The sequence below is a fragment of the Pygoscelis adeliae genome, unplaced genomic scaffold, assembly GCF_000699105.1.
Source record: "Pygoscelis adeliae isolate BGI_AS28 unplaced genomic scaffold, ASM69910v1 Scaffold112, whole genome shotgun sequence".
In the NCBI taxonomy this organism is placed as follows: domain Eukaryota; kingdom Metazoa; phylum Chordata; class Aves; order Sphenisciformes; family Spheniscidae; genus Pygoscelis; species Pygoscelis adeliae.
Window position 1 is genome coordinate 561,653 of NW_008824232.1, and position 24,008 is coordinate 585,660.

A 24,008-nucleotide genomic window follows, 5' to 3' on the forward strand; every position below is an offset into this window, starting at 1 on the left:
TGGAGGTGGGGTGTCATCCGCGGCAAGGAGTCCCTTGGCCACTTTCCCTGCTGCCGAACAGCTAATGAGGGCATGGGAAGGCAGCACTGGGAGCTGAGCAGAATTGACACAAATTAGAAGTGGCCTGGCTACCTGATGGGCTGGGAAATAAGAAGGAGGCTCAATTATTCAGCGAGGCCGGTTGGTGCCAGTGACTAGTACTCTCTCGGGTTTTCTCAGCGTTGGGCAAGGAGGGAGGAAAAACTGTGGGACCTTGTGCACAGTTTTCCCCCTACAAATGCAAGCTGGACACTGGCACTGCTGCTTGTGACTTGCCACCTCTGCCCCTCGTTTGTCCCTTCCCAAAAGGGCAAAGCCCCAGCAAATTGTGGTCCATATGACCCCTGGTTCAAGCATCACTGCTCAGCCAAGGGCCAGGAGCAAAGTGATGTGGATCAGGGAATGGGGTTGAGGTCCCCAGGCTGCTGCGAATGCTTGGCAAAGCACCTACCTGCACCCAAATAGTGCCAGGGCAGGGATGGAGAGACTTACCCATGCATGCGGGACTCTGCCGATGGGAGCAGCCCTATCGGAGTGAGGTCTCCAGGCTCCCTTTCTAGCCCATCCAAGCCAGCAGGATCCGTGCACGCTATTTCTCATTGTGGGTTAGGTGCCCAAATTTGCTCAAGGTGCAGTTTGGGTGCAGGGAGCTGGGCTTGCAGGGGGAGCGGCATTGCTGCTGTGGGGCAGCACAGCCAGCTGCAGCGGGGCGATGCTGAAGGAGGGGGTGAGACCCTGTTCAGGAACAGCCTTATCCCACGCGCAGACGGGAAGGACCCTATATTTAACAAGCAAGGTCGCTTTGCTCTTACCAGAAGCACCAGGATCATGGGGCCTTGGTAAATGTAGTCGGTATAAACTCCCGCTCGTTTCCCAAACCAGCACCTGCAAGGCAAGGACAAACGGTGTCAGGGACACCTGGTGTCGGGGACAAGCCTGCAGTGTGAGTGACCTGGATTTACTCCTGTCCTTGCACAGTCTCTGTAAGTCACCATCCATAGGGTGAAAGCACTACAACTTAAACTGCTGTAGCTACTACGGAATAGCTTCCCCAGGAACCCGGTATATGGAGGTGCATGGGGGCTTGTGGGGGTGTTTATGGGCCCTGTATGGATGTGGGAGCTGGTTATTGTAGGATGAGCAGGGACAACCTTACACGCACACAGGTCTGGGTTGGCTCTGTCCCCAGCAAACCCTGCGGGAGCTCGCAGAGGTGTATCCGTGGCCTGGGAGCACCTTGTTGGGTTTGTGCTGTGTTTGTGTGTGTAGCACAGGGCTGCTGAAGTCGGGGGGCAACACTAGCACCGAAAAACAAGACAAGCTGCCATTCATCTAAATGGGCTCCTTTTAACTTCCCAGCCTATGTGATGAACTCTCAGGTGCCTGTTAAGTCCTTGATTAGCAAGTCTCTGTGAAAATGGCTCAGGTGGTGGTAGCTTATATCTCTGCTGGTAGATTAAATCCCAGCTCCATTTAGCAAACACATTGTAGGAGCTCTGGCTTAATCTCGCCTTTTCCCCCTCCAAAAACCTCATTTGCACTTTGAAAAGAAAAATGCAGTGGCAGGCGGCTGCAGGCAGAAAGCCTAAAGGTGGGATAAAAGAAAGAATGGAAGGATATGATCTTTTTTTCCTCCCACCCTTTCCATGTACCCTGCCTCATTTCAGCCCTTCCAGGCTGCCACAGCCCCTGGCACAACTGGTCTCCAGGGAATGGGGATAGAAAGGAGAATGGGGAACGAGAGCAATCAGGCTCACTTCTCGTTGTCGTAGTACAGCTTCCCGATGGCCCAGGCGACGATGATGGGAAAGGGGATACCTGCAGGTGAACACACAGATGAGTCTCAGGGATGCAACGTTGCCACAAAATTATGCTGTAACAGGGATTTTCTCACACAGGGCAAACCACCGGGTGAGATGATATGGCCATGCAAATCCCATCCTTCTGCTCCTGGCAGCCTTTTTGCAGCTATTTGGGTGCAAGAAGAGCTGGAGCAGAGGGTGGAAATGGGCATCATCCATCACTAAAACCCTGGGCACCTGGTGGGTGAGGGGGAAATCCTGGTACTTACACCAGCCGATGCAGATGAACATCCACTTGCGGAGCTTGTCTGTGGAGTAGGTGAGCACGATGGCTGTGTGCAGGTAGCAGCCCTCACCGAACATCCAGAAAAAGTTGGTGACGTGGAAGTAATTGTAGGCGGCAGTGACCAAGCGGCACCAGACCTGCCGAGGGGGTTAGGAGGAGACGTGGAGGGTGAAGAGCAGAGCACTGTGTTACAGTGGAAACTGATGCACAGAGCAGCACAGACCCCAGCAGAGCAATTGAACCCACGTTTCTCATAAGCCTGGGTTGTTCACCAACCACCAGGCAACCCTATTTGGGCCCTCAAGCAGCTTTTGTGGCCTCATATCTAGGACCCTCAAGCTCCCCACACACCCCAGCCACCCGGGGCCAGGCTCAGGCCAGCTGCCTGGCAGAGCTGCACCTACCACGTTGCTCTCGTGCACCTCTGGGTTCATCGTGAGCTGCACTACAAACCACGTGGCATTGCGTAGGATGAAGGCTGTGATCAGGTTCCAGTGGATGATGTTCCTCAGGCACCGGATGCTCCTGGAGAAGAGGGGACAAGGGACCATCAGAGCATGGTGGGTGTCTGGGGGCCAGCCACATGTGGGCTGGGGGACAGGGCTGTTTGTGGAGCTGAATGTCTTTGTTGGGACCCCAAGGGTGAGCTGCTGGGGCCATGCCCTGGGTGAGGTGGGCAGAACCAAGGCCAGGAGGTGGAAGGCACCAAGGAGGACCCTCTGCCTCCATAACCCAGTGCTTTAAAAAAGCAGCAGGAGGAAAATGACCCTGAGAGAGGCATAATCCCTCCAGACTAGAGAGCAACAGCCATGGGGGAGGATATGGCAAAACACAGGGGCTAGTATGTCCCTAGCCCAAGGGCTGTGGGGTGACCTCCCTGGGCTCGTCCCCCCAGCAGGAGCATAGCAGTGGGTCAGGTCACTCACCGCAGGCGCATGAAGAGGACGAAGGCCATGAGGAGCGCCCCCAGTGAGACACAGTGCCCCAGGTAGTTGATGATGACAGCAATGTGGTAGTGCAGCTTGCTCTTCTTCTGGTGGGGGGAGATGGGGAGTGGGTCAGCAGCAGCCCCAGGTACCACCACAAACCCACTTCCTCCACCACATCACCTCCAAGAGCTGCACCACAAATTTTGGGCCCTTTTTCAGAAAGCAGCTGGAGCCCATCTGGTGCAGGACAGTGGAGACGGGGCTGGAAGGGGACACAGCTGGTTGGATGGGACTAATGTGGACAGGAGAGGCACCAACCTGGCCCTGCAAAGGGCTCAGGCGTCTCACATCCTACCCATGCCAGGGCAGCTCACGCTTGCTGCCCCTACATCACCCCTGCTCCGCGCTGGGACATCCCCAACCCATCATCTGGGGAAATCCTGATGTAATTCAGCCGAGCTCACTAGCAACATGCCATCTGATGTCTCAGTTCATTCCCCGTTGCCCTGGGGGCAGCTGAGAGGCTGGGATGAATTTGGGCAGAGGGAGCAGGGGATCTCAGGAAGGTGTGAGTGGTAATTAAATTAATTGATCACTCCTGCTGTTAGGCACTCATCCAACCTGTGAATTAGCAATTAACTGAGTGAGAAAACCAATCCTGGCAAGAAATATCAGCATCTTAAATACCAGAGGTGGTATCAACTGCAAATGAACAGCCTGTATCTCTTCTCTGCTCTGAGGGGTGGCTTGGCCTGCTCAGGGGCTTGTAATTCTTGGCTCCCTTTTTTTTTATCCCTTTCAGCTTCCTGAACATCTCCTTTATTTCATTGTCAGTGGGGAGGGATGGGGTTTGCACTGAGTGCTTGTGTCAGGAGGGAGCTGGACGAGGGTGACGGGGCTGGAGGGCATGCTGATCTGCACCCAGCGGCCCTGGGGCCAGGAGACCTCACACTGCAAATCCTCTTGGATTTTTAACAGGGAAGGAAACAGGCGTGGCTTTATTTTTGGCAGGGAATGAAAATGCAAATCAAGAAGAGGGTCATAGATGCTGCATGCAACCTTATCTCTGGGATGCTGCTGCATGCCCAGCCCACAGCTCCCTTGGGCCATTCCTGACCTGGATGCTGTTGCCCTTCAAAACTCCATTGTCTGTCCCCTCACCCTCCTGCCAAGAGCCCGGCCAAGGGGCTACCGAGGTCCTACCTCTTCGCTGAGGATCTCCTGGCACTGGGAATAGTTGACCCGCGCTGCCCAGCTCCCATTAGCGAGGCACTCCCTGTAGCCATTATCTGAAAGAGAGGGTGCACGTCGAAGGGTTAATGGTGTGTGGGGGTGGGCACAAAGGTATGACCTAATGACACTAATGCAGGGGTCATTGGCATCAAGCCAGGGGCATCTTTTGCTTTGAAGCCAGCTCAGATACTGCCTTGGTTGCAATTGCAGAACCAAAATCCTTGGAACACTTCAGACCCACTCAAGGGCTTTCAGTCTGCACCAGCTCTGCCCCTCGGCACTGGGGGACCCTGACACCTCCCACCACTGAGATGCAGTGGGAACAGCATGAGGTCGACTCTCCTTTTCCCCTCCTCTGTGCCGTTTGCTTGAGCAATCACGTGCCATCCTGCAAGTGCTGCTGCAACAGCAGTGTGAAGTTTTCACTTCTCTCCCTGCATTAGGAGCTTTTGTCACCTCCCAGCAAGGACGGCAAGCGGCAAGGCTAATTGGGAAGGAACGGCCACGACAGCCCCGGAGCAGTCTCTGATTAGTGTCAGCAGTGGGGTGATGCCAGCACTGGGGTGATGCTGGACTTCTGCTATTAACAGGAGAGCCCGTGAGCCTCATCAGGGCGATGGGATGGGACAGGGTTGGGAATGGGTCTTAGGCAGGCACAAGTATGGATAAATGCAAAGAGACTTCTGCAGCGGCGTAAGAGGCACCACGAAGTAGGAGCCATATGCATGCGATCTTCCACTGCTGCCAAAACGTGTGGGATGGGAAAATGGATGTTTCCTACAGGAAGCAAGATGTTTCTTTCATCAAAAGCAGCACTTGGGTGGTCAGAAACTCAACTGTGTGCTAGGAATGGCTTTGGGCACTTTTCAAGTGCCTTCGCTTCATCCCCTGCTCCCAGCATGTCATTGGCAGTGACAATGCAGTCACCCGTGCTGGGAGGGGATGAGCTGCAAGGTCCCCAACTCCTTGCTCAGCTGGGGGTTGCAGACCTCTGTGCCACCTCCAGCAGCAGGGCAGGCTCACTCCCTCCTCTTGCCCTGTCCCCAAGATGGGGACATCAGCCCTCTCTCCCTTCACAGGGGCATGGCCAGGAGGACCTGCTTATAAAGCTGCTGCTGTGAAACCACCCTCCCTGAAATTTGGGATATAAGGGCTTTTTTCTTTTTTGGTTGATGGATCCCACAGAGCCTCCCAAAGAGCTCTGTACCCACAAATGTATTGTCACTCATGCCCCACAGCCCCTGATGCACATGGGTCCCTGAAGTCTCCCATCCCTCGTACACCATGTCCCCACCAGTGCTGCTCATCTTACTCGTGGTGTTGTACCGCACGCCATAGAAATATTCGGGGCAAGGGCGAGCTACCAGCTGTCCCACCGCACTCCGGGGCCAACACGTGCCGATCAGGTCTACCGAGGCATTGCACTGGGGACCTGCGGGGAAAAAGGGTAGAGGGTTAGTGGAGGTCTGTGGGCCACCGTGGGCCAGCTCCAGGCTGTTGAAGGGTCAAGGTTTGCCCGGAAAGCTGGGGCTGCAGTCCTGGCTGAGCTGATGGGTCGCTGCAAGTTCAGCCCCCAGAAGAGCCTCGTGGCACTCACCAAATGGGGTCTGTGCCAAGACTCCCCAAGGGCTGGTTGATCCATCCTGGCCATGACTATTGCCCTGGTCCTGTCTGAGCACCTGAGTTAAGCCCAGTTCTGGCACAAGCCTGGTTTTCTGACCTGGCTTCCCAAGTAAGCTTGGGGTTCCCTGGCTCTGGTCTTCCAGCTCTGCTCCTTTCTTCAACCATGACTTTGGCATCCAGCTCCACAACAGCCAGCAATAAGCCAGATTTTCTCTTTCCCAGTGGTGACTCCAGCCTGGTGCTGGTGGGATGCTCCTCAGAGCCCCTCCAATCCTCTCAAACCTCCTGGCTGTAAGATCTCCTTCCTAGCTGTTCCCGCTGGTCTCTTCCAGCCTTTCCCGGGAAGAAAACTCCAAGTCTGCTGCTGCTATTTCAGATTTCAAGCAGGACTTGTGTGCTTTTCCCAGCTACACAAGTGTGCTAACGTAGGCATTAGGTAGGCCAGATTGCAGGCTTTTTATGTATAATTTGTGTATATTTAGAACAACATGTACTGTAGCTAAATATGTCCTAGCTACATCTCAAAGTGAGGTAGGAAGCACAACGGCTGTAATAACCATATAATACAATCCTTGACAGGCAGCAGATGGATGGGCAGCAGGCCCTGGAAGGGGCAGAGTTCAGTGCAAACCACTCCTGGGTACCAGAGGTGTTTGTGCTGCCGACGCAGAGACAGGCATTGCCATTTCCTAAGACAAAACACCCCAATTCACAGCTCTCTGGGTGCCAGAACACAGCGTTTCCTCTCCACCTGGACTCGATGGTTTTTACTTGAATGCCTTTCCTGAAAATTCCTATGGATAGATCTGGCTAAAGAGTGACAACAAAAAAAAGCAAAATACTGTGTTATTAATATGATGAAGGTCTTCATAGGGGAATATTTGTTTTCATTGATTATCTGAAAAATTGCTTCCTTGGTTTCTTGGGATGTTCTCAGAGCAAATTTTCAGTACAAAGAAAAGGTTTTCTTCAAACATCATTGCAAGGGAAAACAACTTCCAAGCATGTGAGCTGGGGAAGCATCAGAGCGTGGTGAGCGTTACCTTCTGCCTTCCATAGCTTGTAGTGAGAAATTAATTTTAACGGTGACCTTTGCTTTTAGCTTTGCTAATGTGTATGGTTGCTGCGGCAACCTTCACTTTAAGTTAACTGTTTTAAGCCTGTATTTCTTAGGAAACAAGGTGCATTTAATCATGTGGTGCATGCATGTCTGTGCTTATCTGCATCCATTAGCATTTGTTGAGCTCCTTAGTTGTTTTGACCCAAATTTGACAGAGAAATAGAGGGTCACAGCAAGTGAAGTCCCTGTTTAAAATTTTATGATAATATTCATCCAGGTAGAGAAAAGACAACTGGTAATTGGTTCAACTAAGGACAAAGTTAAATTGCAAGTGCTCTCCGTTAGCCACCTGGGAATCCACTCAGGTGAGAAGCTGCTTGAATATCTGGAATAGGAAAAGCTTCACTTGGAATAACCCAGCACAGAAAAATGGGGCTTGCACAGTGCTAATGCCCAGAGCAGCTCATGCAGTCATCCAAAACCCTCCCTGTGACCGGTGGGGCTGAGCACAAACTCCATTTTCTCCTCATCCCCTCATGCCTCAGTTTCCCTCCTCCATCCCAGGGGCTGTGCTGGGGCACAGATGCAGAGTGCTCAGGGAGGACAAGCAGGAAGGCTCAGTAATTAAAAGTCAGCGGAGCCAGAGAGCGGTGGCAATGGTACTCTCCATCAGTAAAACAAAACCACAGCAATGCCATTAATAACCAAACCCAAGATAGATTCATGGAAATGATGTGGTCAGACAAAGGTGGCATCGTTCTGTTATACGTCCGCTCAAGTCTGGATTTAATATCTCCACATTTCTCCAAGGCACTTGATTTAATGCTGCTTGGCACTCCCATTAAAGCGCTATGGACACCCACCAGATGACAAACAAAGTGGATGGGTCTTGCAGTCCCACCATGGCAGGGATGCGGGGTGAAGGTGGAGCAGCATCACCAGGAGCTCAGCCCCCTCCCCATGGGTCGGGGTTGTGGTGTGGGGTGACATTCGGGCTTGGGGGCTGCAGTCGGCTGAGCAGAGGTCATGCTCAGCTAGGCTGTAGGAGGCTCCTGGGACTTCACCCTGTGCACAGCAGGCTTCGGCCCAGCACCGCTGTAGGCAGCATTTTGAGGTCTGTCCCACCAGTTTTTAATCCAGTGGGTGGCTGTAATATTTTTCCCGGGCTCACACTGAGAAATGCTTGATGAAGAAAAGCTGCAGAAAGCAGATGCTGTTCTTTCTGCTCTCTCCAGCATATAGAGAAGAAAAAAAATCTCCTGCCGGGGAAGGGTTAAGTAAAACGACAAAGGTGAAGAATGCTGTGAGGGTTGCTGTGATGTTTGCCCAGCAGGACCGTCTGCTCCAGCTGCTCCCCAGTGGCACGCGGCTCCCAGCATTTAGAGCATTGTTTAGCATGGAAATTATATGTGTCAGTGCTAAATGCTTTCATATCTGCTTTGTGGCCCATCCGTATTTGCAGGGGGATTATTCTCCCAGGTTCTGCAGATGTCTGCTCCAGCTTTCTCAGCACCGTTGGCTACACAGACAGTTTTAGTCTTTGTAGCTTTACAGCAAGAAAGGTCAATGAATTTCCTACCTGCACCCAGTCCCCCTGATTTGGCTCCCTCCCACACAGAAACATAGCATTTGGGGTAGGAAGGAGCTGGTCCTGCTTTGAGACGGGGAATGTGGCATGGGGCAAGTCACTCAAATCCCTTCTCACCCTATTTCCTTTGGGTTGTGCTGCTTTGAAGCAATATAAAGCATTTCCTTTCTTCTGAAAAAAAAAAGTGCCTGTCCAGGGACTTACACTGAGACAACTATATCACAATAACTGTCTCAGGATAACTATAGCAATATTCCTCCTGTTTATATGAAACATCCTTCTCCAGCCTGCTTCCACCACTCGCAGAGGCCCCTGAGATGGCTCCAAGCTAAAGCCACACAGCTCTGTGAATCCCGGCAGGGTAGAGCTCTCCAGGCCCAGCTAATCTGCCAAAAGATTTTGAGCAAATTTAAAGAGGATGGAGCATGTTTATCCTGGGCCAGCACCACCCGATGTGTGGCCACGGTGCTCTTGAGCTGATGCCAGGAGGTCTGAGGTGTTATTGTACCATCAAACCATTGCTAGGATGGTATGAAGAGGACTAAAGCAAAAGTTGTGCTGATATGACCGTGCTGGTAAACACATCGTCATCTCACACTGGGCAAATCTATGCACCAGCACAGCATCCTAGCTTGCTGCTGTGCCCCTAGTGACACTAAGGCTGCTTGAAGGGCGAAGCCTCTCCCATGCAATGCAAAGGGGTCAGGAGAGACAATGGAAATCTGAATCACAGGCTCATTCCCGTGGTTGGGAGTGATGGGGTTATTTATCTAAGGTGTCTCAGGAGGCTGAGTAACAGCTGAAAGGTGTTAGCTCATATCTCTATGTGTCCTGAGCTCTTACTCAACCACAATTATCTCTGTCCATCCCTGATGTCCTTGATGACTGCATTGCTGCTACTGCCTCTTGAGCGGGCTGAAGCCTCTGGCTCCTTGACGGTGTCTCTGCTGCAGCATTTGCATTTGGTAATCAGGGCCTCATCTCCACATCTAATCAAAATATACTCACTGCAGCCAGCACGCAGAAGGTCGTTTGTCCCTCCCAGGCAGCTCCACCACACTGGTGGAGCAGAAGGAGCCATTTCGCACCTTATTGCCCCAAAGCAAGGGCCTGTGGGGGGGATGCTCTTATTTCAAGGCACTGATGTGCCAAGGAGGGGTGGCTCGATCCCAGCTGCAGAGCCACTCAGGTGCTAAATGCTTGAGTAACACCTTGAGGCATTGAGGGAAATGGTACTGGGAGACAGTTTATGTTAAAACAGGGTTGAAATTGGGGTGGTGGAGCTGCTCACCTTCCCTCTGAGTCAGGGTTTGGTACTCAATATGGCTGGGAGCAACTGTGATTGTCTCAAAATACTTAGATCCTTGCTCACACCCTACCTCCAGCACTGCTTTCAGTGGCATTGGGTGTTTCTATTTAGCTTTGTAAGAGTCCAGTCCTTAAAAAATCCCCAGCAATCCTCGCAAGCATTCAAGTTCCATGATCCTCAATGTAAAATAATTACACAGGCTAATTAAGCATTATGATAGCAAAATGTCTTTGTAATGAATTTTCGGCTTGTTGCTATTCACCATCGACTGTCCCCTTGGGTCTTTGCTGCTATTCTGGAGAAGAATAAATAGGAGGCACCAAACCTAGCTTCTGCCATTGGTATTCGATGCATCTGCTCAACATCATCACTTAAGACTGATCCATGTACAGCTTCTGTGGAGCATATATATTTATTGAATATATAATGTAGTGGGTTGGGTTTGGGGCATATCTTGTTCTCCTGGTATGACCCATAGAGTGGTTGGAGTCGTGTTATTACCAAGGGTAGCAGCAAGTGGTTTATTCCCTGGTATTGGCTGGGCTTTGCTGGTGGGTGAGTAAAGAAGCATAATCCCTCGCTGGCAGAGTTTTCCTAGCAAAGACTTCTAGTTTGGCTACAACTGAACAGAGTAGCTGGCAACGATTTTACTACATCCAGTCCAAAGTACAGTTTAACTGCTGTAGCTGCCACTCATGCTGAGATGTGCCAGGACACTGTTTCCTACCAGAAAACCTCATCACCTTCTTCCCTCCTCCACTACAATAAAATCTATGAATATAAGCAAGTTCCTATTGACAACCCTGTTTCCTAGATGATGGAGCAGAATGGCTTTATCGATACTAGTATATACTTAAAACAGTATGATTTTCCATGTCGGTGAGTTCACAATGTTTGGTTCCCAAACCTGCCCCAGTATCACTGCTCTCCCTCAGTGCTAAGTCCCTGCCAGGACTCATTGCTGCCTCTTTAGCCTCTGCTCAGCTCCTTTATCAGTATTTCTGCCGTGGTGGGAGAGATGCCAACGAGGCTGAAAGGAAAAGAGGTGCTGATGTTGTTAATTTGACCTTTATGAATTTAAATTCCAGTCTCTCCCCAGGGGAGTCAGTGAATGAATGAAACAGCAGCGGCACGAGAAGGGACTCCTGGAGCAGCATCAGTGGTTTGGGGAGCTGAGCAGGAGGGGGTGGAAATTCTCTTGGTCAAACTGTCACCCGCTGCGAAACGTATTTCCAAATCTGTCTGATAAAGTGCCTGCGAAGGAAATGCTCTCATCGCTCTCTGCTCTCCTGTGCTTCTCAGCCACAGGTTTTTGCTATACCTGGACCAACTTGATTTGCTTTATTTAAATGCAAAGCTACTTTCCCTTCCCTTCCTTGAAAAAACCTCCAGTTAAAAAAAAAAGACATTTCTATTCGGTTCTGCCTAGCATTGGTATCATTTTCCTTTGCTTTAGGTGAACTTGTGGTGGTAGGAAACATTTCTTCCCTGGGAAGGAATCAGCTGTGCTTCCCTCTCTCTCCTGAGCACACACAGGGATTGAGGATAACAATTTGTTGTGATAACAGTTTAATGGCTTAAAGGAGTGAATCGTGCAGTCAGGACCGGCCAGGGCTATTAGCAATTGGGTGCCAGCTTCTTGGGCTGATCCAAGTTTGAATGCTACAAACGGCAAAACAACCCTGCGAGTGCTCCGAGCTCGCTCTGCTCGAGTGCTTTCTGCTGGGCTGCTTCGGAAAAACCTCATCTATTAATTAGGAAGAGGCTTTCCCATCTGCTCAGATTCGCCCTTCCTTCCCCAGGGAAGTGCCACGATGGGAAGCGGAGCTGCAGGGGGATGCTTCGCCCTGATGGGTGAAATGACCTTGTGCCCCCCGGGCAGGCTTTGTGGCAGGGCAAGGCGGGAAGCAGCTGTGCACAGGCCCCGGGGAGCTGAAATCATCAGGAAGACAAATTCGCGGCCTGAGGCAATCTGTAGGCTGGGAGCCCTTGGGACAGGCACCATGGACAAGGGATGCTGATCTTCGCTGCATTCCTTTTCAAGCCTAATCTGGGAATTTCTTGGCTTCCAGATGTTTGGGGCTGCAGCCGACCTGACTTTCCTAGTGCATGACATTGACCTCAAGTCCAGCCTGATATGGTTTGTGCCTGGAGGAGAAAATATTCATTGCTACTGAGGAAAGCAGCCTTTCTGATGGGGTGGCCAATTGTGTGCGGATGCCCATGTGTCCCAGCACTGGCCAGAATCAGGGGCTCACCAAGAAGTATTTTTGATGGATACCTAAAATGTCAGGTTGGACCATCACACCCGTGCAGGGTGCCTGAATGCCAAGGGACATCGCCCTGCGTTGGGGACAGGGTGCTTAGAGGAAGACAGGTAAATCAATGCTGATAAGAGGGCAGGACAGGGGAGCTCTGTGGGACTCAGCTGCTCCTCTTCCTGGGATGAGATGTTTGCTTGCAATACCTGCACCCCATGAGCCTGGTGAGCATCACCCCGGGTCTGTCTCCACCACACTGCTGTGAGCAGAGATCTTTCCAGCTTGGTGCATGCACCTTGGAGAGTGCTGGCACCCTGGTGATATCACTGTTCAGCCATGCATCCTCATTAAAAAGTACGAGATATTAAATAATGAAGGCACCGGTGACCCAAGAGAGGAGGAGAGCCCACGCTGGGCTATTTTTCAGAGGAGGGATGCTGCACACAGGCATGAGGCAGGGCCCCTTTGTGCATCCAACTGATGCCCTGCCGAGCCGCGTGCTGGAGGACCACTGGGCTCGTGTTATCGGCATGTGCCATTTCCCAAGGGTTATGCAGACATTAACAAATTAAATCTTACGGCCTTGCTGCAATTCTCATTATCATCATCCTAACAACTCTCCATGTTAAATAGCCTCAAAACAAAGTTTCCAGTTTTGTAAATATCCCTCCCTGGGAATCGCTGCCTGAATCAGGCAGGGCTTAAATGGACCCTAAGGATGAGGGCTGGCGCTGAGCTCCACTTACCAAGCAGAAGATATAAGACAATTAGTTTCATCCCTACCTCTTGTTCTAAGCCCCCTCCTCAAGCTGGAAGCGGCTCTCACATGCACCAGCCCCATCCCAAATTAATGAGTCTTACTCAGGGATGACAGGTCGGATGCATGGATGTGCTGGAGATTTTGCAAATCTAAAAACTAACATGTTGTGCTCCCCTGTCCCAGGGTGATGGGCACTGAGGTACACTAAATCCTGCTTGGATTCACGCTAATAAATCCCTACTGAGCAAAGCCCAGTCCTTGCAGAAAGCAGCACTCACTGCTTGAGGGTGGCGGTGATTGCAGGGCATATCCATCAGCAAAGCCATGGCAGAAATTCTCCCCCCTCTCTGCCCTCTCCCCTGGGCTCAGGAGGTTCCAGCGGTGGGTGGCAAAGGCCATGAGGCTGGGCACGAGGAGGCTCTGGGACCTGGCTGCTGCCCTGGGTCGTGCCACCAGCTGGTCCGGGTATCGCAAGAGGGCCCTGCGGTGCTTGGCTGGTGCTTCTGTGGGTCAGAGCCCACCGAGCTGGGCACATGTTGCATCAGGTGAGGTGAGTAAGAAGAAAGCAAATGGAATTTGTCACAGCCTAACATGGCCAAGGACAACCACCACCTTGCTGAGCAGAGTGATGAAACCTTCAGGGAGCAAAGCACATGAGTGATGACCAGGTTTCTTGTCTGCACTGTATCCAGGCCAGAGACACACAGGCATTTCCATTTCCACCGGCAGCCTTGCTCTCCCTCGGCTTTCTGCCTCCATTTCTTGGGCTGGGGATGCTCTGGGGATGCTCCTTGCAGGGCCGTGGTGGCCTGGGCTCAGCCAGGCACTGAATCAGCTGGTGCCAAGCTGTAATTTTTTTTAAGAAGGAGTTTTTAATGCTGCTGTTAATGGGAGCTGGGTGGCGGGCAGCCATCCATCAGTGCTGGGCCTCTGCGGCCATCCGTCACCCTGATGGAGAGAGCTGCTCTGAGCAGCAGGGACCGGGGCAAGTCAGGCAATTGCTTGGTGTCTGCTCTGGTCTTCATTCAATCATGGGAAAATGAACTCTGCAGCATCCCTGAGCTGGGGAAGATTTTTCTCTTTGTCCCTGTGAGCTCCTCTCCTCTCCCCTCTCTCAGCCACCTTTCCTCCCCCAAAACCTGTCACTGAACCAGACCTGTCACTGCTGAGGTGACATCCAAGTCACGCCTTGAATATAGGCTAAAAGCCAGTTTTGGCACAAACCCATCTTGGGCCTGACCCGGTTGGATGCAAACCCATGTACGGGTGTTGAGTAGGAGTGAGCTGCCCATGACCCTGCTGGTGTCACCCAGCTCTGCTGAGCCAGCCCTGGCCATGGCCACGTCCCCAGAAGCAACTCGTGGCTGGTGGTGTCCCAAAGTGCTCAGTGGCACACATCTAGGAGTGCTGGGGCACGGAGCGTGGCCGAGCCCTGAGCAAATGGTGGTCACACTGCACTGGTGATGTGGTGTCCACAGAAAGTCACAATCTCCAGTTGTCACCCCTGGGCAGGGGGATGGCAGAGGGGGATGGACATAGGGGACAAAGGTCCTGGTGTCCTTGGGCATGGCAGAGAACGGGCAGCGTGGGAGCAGAGGCAGAGGTCTCTTTGCCCACCTCCCCCTTGAGCCCAGCCCAACAGACATTTATTTTGTCTATTTTTAGCTCTCCTGAGCTCTGCATCTTCTACCTGCCTCAACTGTTACCCTGCAAAGAGGCTGCTGCAGCAGCCAGCATGGGGCTGCAACACAGCCTCAGCACATCCCACCGCCCCCCAAAAAGGAGCTGGGCAGCTGCAGATCAGCTCGGAGACACCCCCTACCCTCTCTTCCAGCCATCCCTGCCAGCAGGGTCCCCTGGGGATGCCTAGGGTGGGCTGGGGATGCAGGGCACTCACCCGTGTGGTTTGTGACAGGCGGCAGGCTCTCGCAGTACTGCTCTTGGATGGAGGCTGCAACTGGGCTATCCCAGAGGAGAAATGCCTGCACGGGGAGAGAGCAGACCACAGGCAGGGTTATATGTGCAATATGCTGCTTCCCCAGCCCCCGATCCCTCCTTGGACGTGGCAGCAGGTGGGTCAGATCTGAGCTTGTCCACGTCTTGGTGGATGCCACCCCCAAAGCTGCACAATGGACATGTATCCATTCGCAGGACAGGTTTCCTAGCCCAGAGGAGCTGGGCTTATCCAGCCTGGTGCTGTGAGACTGACGCTCTCTGTTCTGTTTCCCACCCACCGATCCTCTGCTGCCCCAAATATCCCCCTCAGCAAACCATACTGCAGCCCTGCACAGCCCCTGCCAGGCCACGGAGCTTCTGCTATTTAGCAGTTTAATCAACACTTTTAGTTTTAGCATCTTTGCATCCTGAGAGCAGACGGGGGAAACATGATAAGCCTGACACCACGCTCAGATTTTCAATACCTTATTAAAATCGCAGCCTTGTAAGCTGTCAGCGGGAAGATGTTAATACACGTCCTTAAGGAGATCTGATCCACAGTCAACTGGGACTGGCTAAAGCCTTTTTTCAAGGAGAAGGGCTTGTCTGCAGGCACTGCCATTCCCATGGCATTGGGAAGCATTGACCAGGATCTATCCCATCCTTTCTCCAGAGCAGCCCCCGGGCGGCTCTGCAGCTCTGCTGGAAGTGAAAACCATCGACTCCATCTACGTGGGGAGCTATTTTGGAAAAGCTACTTCTGAATTATGGTGTCTTTGCAGGAGTTTGGGGAAGCTAGAACTCAGAAAGGCAATTGCAAGTGGAAGACGGCAGAGGGATGGTGCTGACCCAAGGCTCACCAGGGAGGCAGATGGGGGAAGGAGGGAACCTGCTGTTTTACAAAACACACAGGTTTCTACCAGAGCAGCTGCCCATTTTCTCCTCCAGCTCAGAGAGGGTGACATGGTGACACGGGCTGATCCCCTCTGCTCAGGGGACGGATGCCGACGATGGATGAGGCATAACTCCACTTCTCTCACCCCAAGCCTGCCCTGCAAGGACTGACCAAACCCCTTGGAGGAAAACTCACCGCTGACTGATTGAACAACAGAGCCGTGCCCCGAAATACAAGCACATGCAGATCCCTTGGGAAACTCAAACCTGAGCCTGGAGGCAGGAAAGGCTGCAGGCTCCTCTGCTTTCATACGAGCTCCCAGCTCCCCAGGGCGGTGGGCTCGGACGCCGTCCTGTGCTGAGCCAATACAATGAACAACAACCTCCGTTTTCCCCATCGGCCAGGCTGGTCCCTAGTGCCTGACCTCCCTTCTCGAGTGCCATTTACCTTCAAAACTGCTCTGGCTAGGGAGGACATGATCCTCTGCTTGCCCTTTAGCCATATAAACACTGGCTGCTCTTGCTGGCACACCCAGCAATCCCCTGTGCCTTACCAAAGCATTAGCAGGATTTATTCAGACACGGAGGCAAGCTCAGCACCCACTTGCTCTTTTCCAAACAACTATTTACTGCCTTGGGAAGCTGGTTTTGACAGCAAGAGGGATGTCAGGCAGACGTATAAATGGAGCTGAGTATAGCTTCCTTGTTATGACTACTCCAGATGGCACAGGGGATCCGGCAGCTAAACCCTGCCCCGAGAGCGGGTGCTGCGTGGGGCTCCCATTGTGCTGGTCCTCCAGGAGCCGGGCACCTCCTGGGTCTCTTTGCCAAAGGCTGAGACCACCCAAACTCCAGAAATGGGCTAAGTGCGGTGTTGCGGGGTCGGCTCCCCTCTCTGTTGATGCCCGCAGCTGGTGCCCGCCGGACCTGGTGGCTCTTTGTATGGGCAGCTGGGAAAAAAGAGTTCCTCCCAAAAGGGGCCGGGATGGTTTGCCTACCTGAACAGGCTCTCAAGTGTTAATTGGATGTGCTTCTCCTAACTGCAGCCTGCCCCAGCTTGGCAGTGCCCGTTCTTCCAGACACAGGGAGAGGTCTTGGCAGTGAGCAGCAACAGGGACCAAACTACAGCTAGAGGTGTGTATGGATGCAGTGCAGTCTCTGGCTCTTTGCAGGCTTTGTAAATGAGCTGAAACCGCTACACAAGGAAGAAAGAAGGAAAAAAAGTTTCCCCAAAACACAACAAACCCTAACAGCTTTTTTACCAGGCTCTGAGTCTTGTCTCACTGCAATGTGGCCAATGCTCTCAACAGGCAGAGGTTTTTTCCCACTCCTGTCAGCCCCAGCTCGAGGGGGATAAGCTGGGGAAGGCGGCAGCTCCAGGTAGATTTGCACAAGCCAAAAGCATCCTGATCTGGTACCCTGACAGGCGGGCTCTCTTCTATGTTTTGTCCTGCGAGGGTTACTTTAACCCCTCCCCAGGCTTTGCAGAGAGACTAGGTCAAAGCTCTGTCCTTGAAGAGCTTCGCCTGCCAGGGCATTGCTGCCGTAAGATGCCACATGGTGCCCAGCAGGTCCCAGCCTGGCTGGGTTGGAGCCAAGCATACCTCAACAGCCCCGAAACAGCAGTGGGTCATGCTCAGGCCAGAGATGGGCTGTGTCCCTCTGCCCTTCCGGCCCTGCTTTGACATAGGCTACGGCAAATCGTGCTCTGCAGCGAAGAACGCCTCTGCGACCTCTCTCAGATTGCCAAAATCCCGGAGAGGTTCAGCTGAGCGTTCAGCTGCATGGGGAAAGAAAAACAATCTGCTTTTCTAGAAGCAGCCGCTTTGCACGGAGGTCCCAGTCAGCCCGGGAAGTTGCTCCCGCAGGGATGATGGTTCTGCTGGGAGCTGCACGGGCCCCATGAGGCCCCACACTGGCAGCAGCTTCTCCTCCATCAGCAGCCACCAATGGCTCCACTGCTGTCACCTCAGCATCCACCCAGCTCCCTTCCAGGCTCTGCTAATGTCTCCATTTTACACATGGGGAGGCATCGCAGCAGATGCCGATGGTGCAGGGCTAACCTCGGACCTCACGGAGCAGCACGCTCCTTCCTTTCGTCCCCACGTTTCCTGCAGCGGGATCAGCCGGCCCCCACCAGTCCTCACTGCACGGCTCAGACACCAAAACCTGACGCTGCTCCAGTGTTTACTGCATCCCATACACGGCAAACACCAGCTGCAGTCAGCATCCCACCACCCGCCGAGTCAAGGATGTCCCAGAAGGGAAACTGAGGTACTGAGTACCGCTTGCCTAAAGTCGCTCAGGCTGTGCTGCACCACGTGGGGCAGGCTGCTTCTATCCGGACCCACTGCCGTGCCCTGATGCGATGCCATGATCCAATGGGTTTTTTGGAGCCCACAAGGGACACGGGGTGGCCGGTCCCCTGGGCCGGGAGATGCAGCGCAGCGGGCTGAGATGGTGTCAAGCTCTTCGGCACGAGGAGGCTGGGGGGTCTCACTGCTGGTGTGGGTGTGAGCAGCAAAATTACACACACACACGGCATCAATGTCTCTGACCTGCCACTGACCTAGCAGCAAAATTCAATTAATAACAATTAGGAATTAATGTCCCCCTGCAGTGCTTTCCCTCTCCAAAGCAATCCACAGATATTAATTAATATATTCACATCTGAGTCAAACATCAACCCCCCCGCCCTGTACTACCCAGAGACAGGCTTGTCCCCCCTTGATATCTTATTGCCTCAAACAAGATCGGATCTGCGTGGCAGGAAGGGCTGACAGCTCTGAGCAGCGAGATAGATGGCTTATGGCTAATTAGCAATCTAAGATGGGGCTTGGGTTTTCCACTGCCTACAAGGCCGTAATTGGAGAGCGAAGCGATTAGCAGGATGAAGCAGTTCGAGCCAGTGGCTTTGCACAAAGCTGGAGAGGTCAGCGGGACTGATGGTGGGGTGGTCAGCACCAGCCACCCTGGAGCTGTCTTTGCTGTAGGGACCTTTCTCACCTCTTGGTTCTGCTCCCCAGCTTGGCTGGGCTTGCTGCCCCCTGAGACACTTGGTGTGGAAGAAGAAAGACCTCCTAGGACACACGGGCGGGGGAAGGGCTGAGCACAGTCTCTCTGTCCTGGACCTTTGCTGAGGTTCCCTGGGGTGTCAGGCTGGGATCGAGCCTGCTCTTAGCCCCGAGCCTGCAGGAGAAGGTGCCAGACTTTGGGTGTTAAATACAGTGAGAGTTAAAGGAGCTGGATGCCAACCTCGGATGGCAGAGCAACATCAGCAGTGCGGGAAGGGAGGGCACGGAGCAGCACACCTTGCCAACACCGCAGCCATATGCTGGAGGTGGCCTTGAAAAGCCTGACTGAAAGAGCTGCCCCCTCAAATGTGCTTGGAGGTGGCCACGGTGCCTCCAGCCCCTGCTGCCCAGCCCTCCCTGTCCCCTGCCTTCACTCTGCTGTGGGTGATCTCCTTACCCTTGTCTCCTCTGACTTCCAGGCACTGTCTTCTGCAGCTGGTGAGCTTCTTACCACCTCCACCTTGAGGGCTTTCACTTGGAAAAGTCCCTTCCCCAGTCCAAGCCACGAATGAAACACCCAGGGAGCATGTGGACCGTGAAAGACCCCCTCTCCAACCCCTTGCCTTAGCCCTGACAGTGACCTGCTTTCCCACCCCGAGTTCAAGGTTTCTCCGAGACCCCCACTTTATTAACAAGCACCCCGGTGCTCCTTCACTTGCTTTCGTGCAATCCCACATCAGAAGCCCTGCTAGCATCAAGGCATCAAGGCAAAACGCAGGCAGCAGACCGAGGCTCAAAGCAAGAACCACAGGGGGATTTTCTGTGGCTGACGTTACTCGGGGGGAAGAGCAGGCAGCAAGAATGCCTCCATCTGGCATTAAAATCTGTGAATTTATGAACTTAGCCATATTAGAGGGCCAGCCCCTGTCATTGTGTAGACAGAGGCGTTGGTGTGAGCATTTATTCTGTTTGGATTCTCCCTCTGAGTGTGCTGGATGCAGACCCTAACAAAAGAATATCAATCAGGGCTAAATGAATGCCTTGTAAAACCTGATTTATGAGCAATTAAAGGTTTTTCTGGATTAAGCTCTGGTGTCTCTCGCTTGCCATAAATAATTCTGACTTCATTTATCTATCAAAAGGGGCATGGACTTTTGGGGACAGGTGAAAAAAAGAACAATGGCATTCGCATAGAGGAAGCTAAAGGCACAAACAAGCTGGCGAAGGGGACACTGCGTGAATCAAAGCGGCTCCTACGGCATCCAGATTTGCCAGAGCAAAGGCTGCTAAAGAAGAGTTGGAGTGATGGACACAAGCACACGAGACGGCTGTTTTTCTAACGTGGTTGTATTAAACTCTCCTGCAGATTGTACATGTGGGACCTGTGTGCATTCACAGATATTTTCATTTTGGGCTTGGAGGTTTGTTTTCCCCAGCTGCCTCCCAAGACCCACATCTCGGCTGCCCCAAGCCTCCTTCACCCATCACCTTTTTAGGGTCATACCCTGGGCTGGACATCCACCATTTAATTCACCTATCATTTTCCTCCAGTTTTTCTGCATTCACAGCTAGGGAAAGCTTGGCCACACCAAAGCTACATCTGCCATTGCCTTTCCAGGGCAAATAGTACGGGATTTCAGGGTGGAAGAGGGACTATGATCTGCAAAAGGCCAACACCTTTTGCCCTCTGCCGTCTGAATGGAGGCGACTGCTTCTGGGTGGGTGACTCATTAATAAAGCAGGACACTGCAGAGAAGGAGAGTCTCTTCTATTAGCTCAAAATACAGTCAGGGGTAAAAAGGAAAAACAACAGATGGGCTTCTGGGTATATTATACCATCTTCAGAAAGAGCCACCCGCTCCTGAGTGACAGCTCTCAAGCATTGGACAACGGCTCCTGGGCTCTGTTTGTTGAGGGAACCCCATGCTAATGATTTTGTGCTTTCCTTTGGGTCCAAATACGGTTCTCCAAGATAAAACCACAGATGCAGCCTCTCTAAATGCTGTGGACTCGGACCTCAGCTTGAGCTTGTCGCTCACAACAAACTTCTGAGCCAGCCCTGTGCAGGATTTCTGGTGAGCAGAGCTATATTTCAGGGCAGGGTTGAGCCGGCTGTGCAGGCTATTCTCATCGTGTTTCTATGTATTCATCCTATGGCAATAGAGCAGCTATTCTGGGAACAGGCTGTGCCATTTCCATTCACTTCTTCACTGGAGATGCGAAACCACGGGGATGATTTCATACACACTGAATCAACTCCGGCTTTTAAGGAAAGCGAGGACTGGAAGAGATCCCCAGGGTCAGCGTGTCCTGCTACTGCAGCTCCGCATCTTATGCAAGGATGTGAGCAGAAAAGGGGTAGGGGGCTGGTTTTTGGGCTTATTGCTGCTGGAGCTGATCAAGGGAGAGGGGAAACTACCCCACCCCCAGCATCAAACTCTGTTTTTTCACAAAATGCTTTTGCAAACAGTTTTATCAGCCCCAGAAATGTCATCAGTTGCTGACAAAGCTGCAGGTGAACTGTTTCTTTTTAACCACTTGTTTAGTTTGTTGAAATGACTTGCAGGGTGCCAGAGAGCATTTTGCAGCAGGTTTGGCTGCCTGTCTCCTGGTCTGCCTGTCCGACCCCCTGAGGGATGTCTACCCAGCAAGGCAAGGTGGACAAATCAATGCTAAACTGGAGCTGCTCGCCAGGTGCGTGGGGAACACTGTAGCTGTGCCAGCCCAGGGATCTGCAGGTTGCAAAATTCACCCAAGCAGGGGAGATTCGCCCCTGCTGAGCTCTCCATTACAGCTGGACTGCTGCGGGTCTCTGTACTCGCAGGCTGGACGCTGCTGTGGGTACGCATGGCTGCAGGGACGCGCTCACTAAAGGCTGGAGTTTCATGGTCCTTTGGCCCATGCTGTCCCCAGGAGAGGGTTGGGATTGTGCTGGAAAAGGGTCTGAATTTTGAATGCATATATTTATAAGAAAATGTAGTTTGACTGCAAAGAGGTGTTTTGTAGATGGGGTGTTTCTTTTTGGAGCTAGCTGGGAGAGACTTCTCTTTGCTGGGGCTGGTTTTCGTGACCCCCTCATTGTCCCAGCCCCAATACAGGAGTGGTTTTGCTCTCAAACTCTGGAAGCTTTTTGAGGATTTGGCCTCCCGTCTTCACAAGGAGACCATCCTTGGGGAACACCTAGGGATGGCTAGGGAAACCCCTGCGCCTGAGGAGGTTTGGCAGAGGATGGGAGCTGTGTCTCAGCACCTTTGGGCTTTTTTTCTGTCCACTTTTTTCTCACACAGTAGCTATCGAGAGCTGTCATGCTCACTTGGCTGTGCCCATCTGAGACCCTGCCCCTGTTGCACCAGGTCTGTGGCTTTGCCAACAGTGTCCCCACATATTGGTCAAGGAGGACCTGGGCTGGGGGGGAAGAGATCCTGCCCTGTCTCACCTTCATTTCTTATATCGGAACCAAACAAAACCTGAACTGGGGAATATAACCGCAAAAGAGCTCCTATAAAATGGGATTAGGGGTGTGCAGTTATAGGAGAAAGCAGCTGCTCAGAAGAGGAGCTTTTAAAAGCAACACCGACTTGGCAATGAGGCTGCCTGGCGCATATTAGCTCTTCTCATCGCTTAGGTGAGAACTTTCCTATCCCAAAGGTGCAGCTAAATACTCCTCCCTGCTCTTACCGCCGGTGATGCATGGTGAGAAACCAGCCCGCGATGTACGAACCGCAATGGTGCTAACGGGGAGGGCTGACCCTCTGCTTTTTCTGCCGTTTTAACTCTGCAGTCACAACTGGGCCACTGAGACAGCATTTTGCAGAGCACCAGGCAATTTTTTTCTTTTAACCCTCTTGACACAGAGGTTTAATCAAAAACCTGATCATTTTGTTTAACTGCCTCCATAGGTTTGTAATGTTCAAGATTTCACTGGAAACCTTTTCGTCTCCTCGTTTCCCCAGGGTTTGGGATTTAAACATGCTTTGGGCTGGGAACATTTCCTTTCTTGATGAGCCCTCTGGGAGGAGGAATATTGCTTCTGACAAAGCATTTGCATTTTGTGCAGAGCTGCAAAATTAGCAGTGGCTACAGTTCCATAGTGAGCAATTTAGAGAGGAAAGTCTTGTGCTTTGTGGGTGGGGGGAAAAGGAGAGGTTTCTTTAGAAACTCAATTGGGGGGGGTACAATTAGGCATTGCTTTTGCATTGTCCTCATCCATCACACCCCCAGAGCAGCCGCCCCCTCCCAGCAGTGTAAGGGAAACTGGTGGCAGCTGGTTTCACTGGGAGGTGCGAGGCGGGGAGCTGCTGGGAGAGCTGGACTGCGCTCGGGAGGACCTGGCTGCAAGTCTCCCCCCCTTTAATGATCCTTTCACTGACTCCAGCCCCCTCCCCACTAGTTTTTGGGCATTGTGAGCTCTTGCCAAGCCCCTGTGCCTCAACTGGAGGAATTCTCCTGAGGGCTCTTTGTGTAGCTGTTTCTCCTTTTACTTTTCTCTTCCTCCAAAGAAATGGAAAAGTCATTGTGGAGAAAGCAAGCGGTGCAGGGTGCGGAGGGGTCATGGGGAGGAAGGCAGAAGGGCCCTTCTGGGAGAAGAGGACTTAAAAGCATCTTACCTGCAGGAGGAGGAGGGCAGGACGTAGGCTGGGCACCATCCTTAACCCCCACTGCGCCCAGCTCTCCGGGGCATGGTTGGCAGCGGTCCCCACTCCTGCTGGACTGCTTCTGCTGTCGGGGATAAAATCCTCTGGGCTTTGTGCAAAGGACCGTGTCCGGGTCCCGGCGGGGCTGCACAGAGGCAGGCAGGTACCTTTCACCCTCCCCTTTGCTCAGCGACCTGCTCCTGCCTTTTATAACCTCCCTTAGAGCCGGTCCTCTGGCTTCCCACCTTCCAGCTCGCCTGGCGATGGGCTACATCCCTCCTCACCAGCCTCCCACTCCCCCCTTCTCTCCCTCCTCCTCTTCCTCCTCCCCCTTTTCTTCCTCCACCTCCCTAGTGCCTTCCAACTGTATTTTATTTTTTTTTTCCTTTCTCCTTCCCTTCCTCAGCATCTTTAGCAGCAGAAACTTCCCATCGGCCCGGGGACCCCCACCTGCCCACCCTCCGACTCCCCCTGGACCAGGCTCTCCCCTCTCTGCCCTCCGCACTCCCATTTTGCAGTCACTGCTGCGGGCTCTCCTGCGGAGGCTGTGGGCTCCCGTCTGTGTATGCAATGGGCTTGGGGCTGCAGTTTGCAGGAGGGTTTATGTATTCGGGGATTCATCTCCAAGGATCTGGCAGAGG

The 24,008-nt window shown here is 52.7% G+C and overlaps 1 protein-coding gene across 1 annotated transcript in view; it reads right to left on the reverse strand.

Annotated features, from left to right (window-relative positions):
* The window catches only part of CRHR1 (corticotropin releasing hormone receptor 1), a 27,562-nt gene extending 4,183 nt beyond the window's left edge, over window positions 1–23,379 (reverse strand). The window contains exons 1-9 of the mRNA XM_009334886.1: window positions 23,341–23,379; window positions 14,788–14,872; window positions 5,602–5,721; window positions 4,260–4,345; window positions 3,054–3,160; window positions 2,532–2,652; window positions 2,111–2,264; window positions 1,797–1,857; window positions 852–924 (exon numbers count right to left, since the gene is read on the reverse strand). Coding sequence (XP_009333161.1) covers window positions 852–924; window positions 1,797–1,857; window positions 2,111–2,264; window positions 2,532–2,652; window positions 3,054–3,160; window positions 4,260–4,345; window positions 5,602–5,721; window positions 14,788–14,872; window positions 23,341–23,379 — 846 coding nt within the window. The remainder of the gene's footprint in view (window positions 1–851; window positions 925–1,796; window positions 1,858–2,110; window positions 2,265–2,531; window positions 2,653–3,053; window positions 3,161–4,259; window positions 4,346–5,601; window positions 5,722–14,787; window positions 14,873–23,340) is intronic.
* Between the last annotated feature and the right edge of the window lie 629 nt (window positions 23,380–24,008).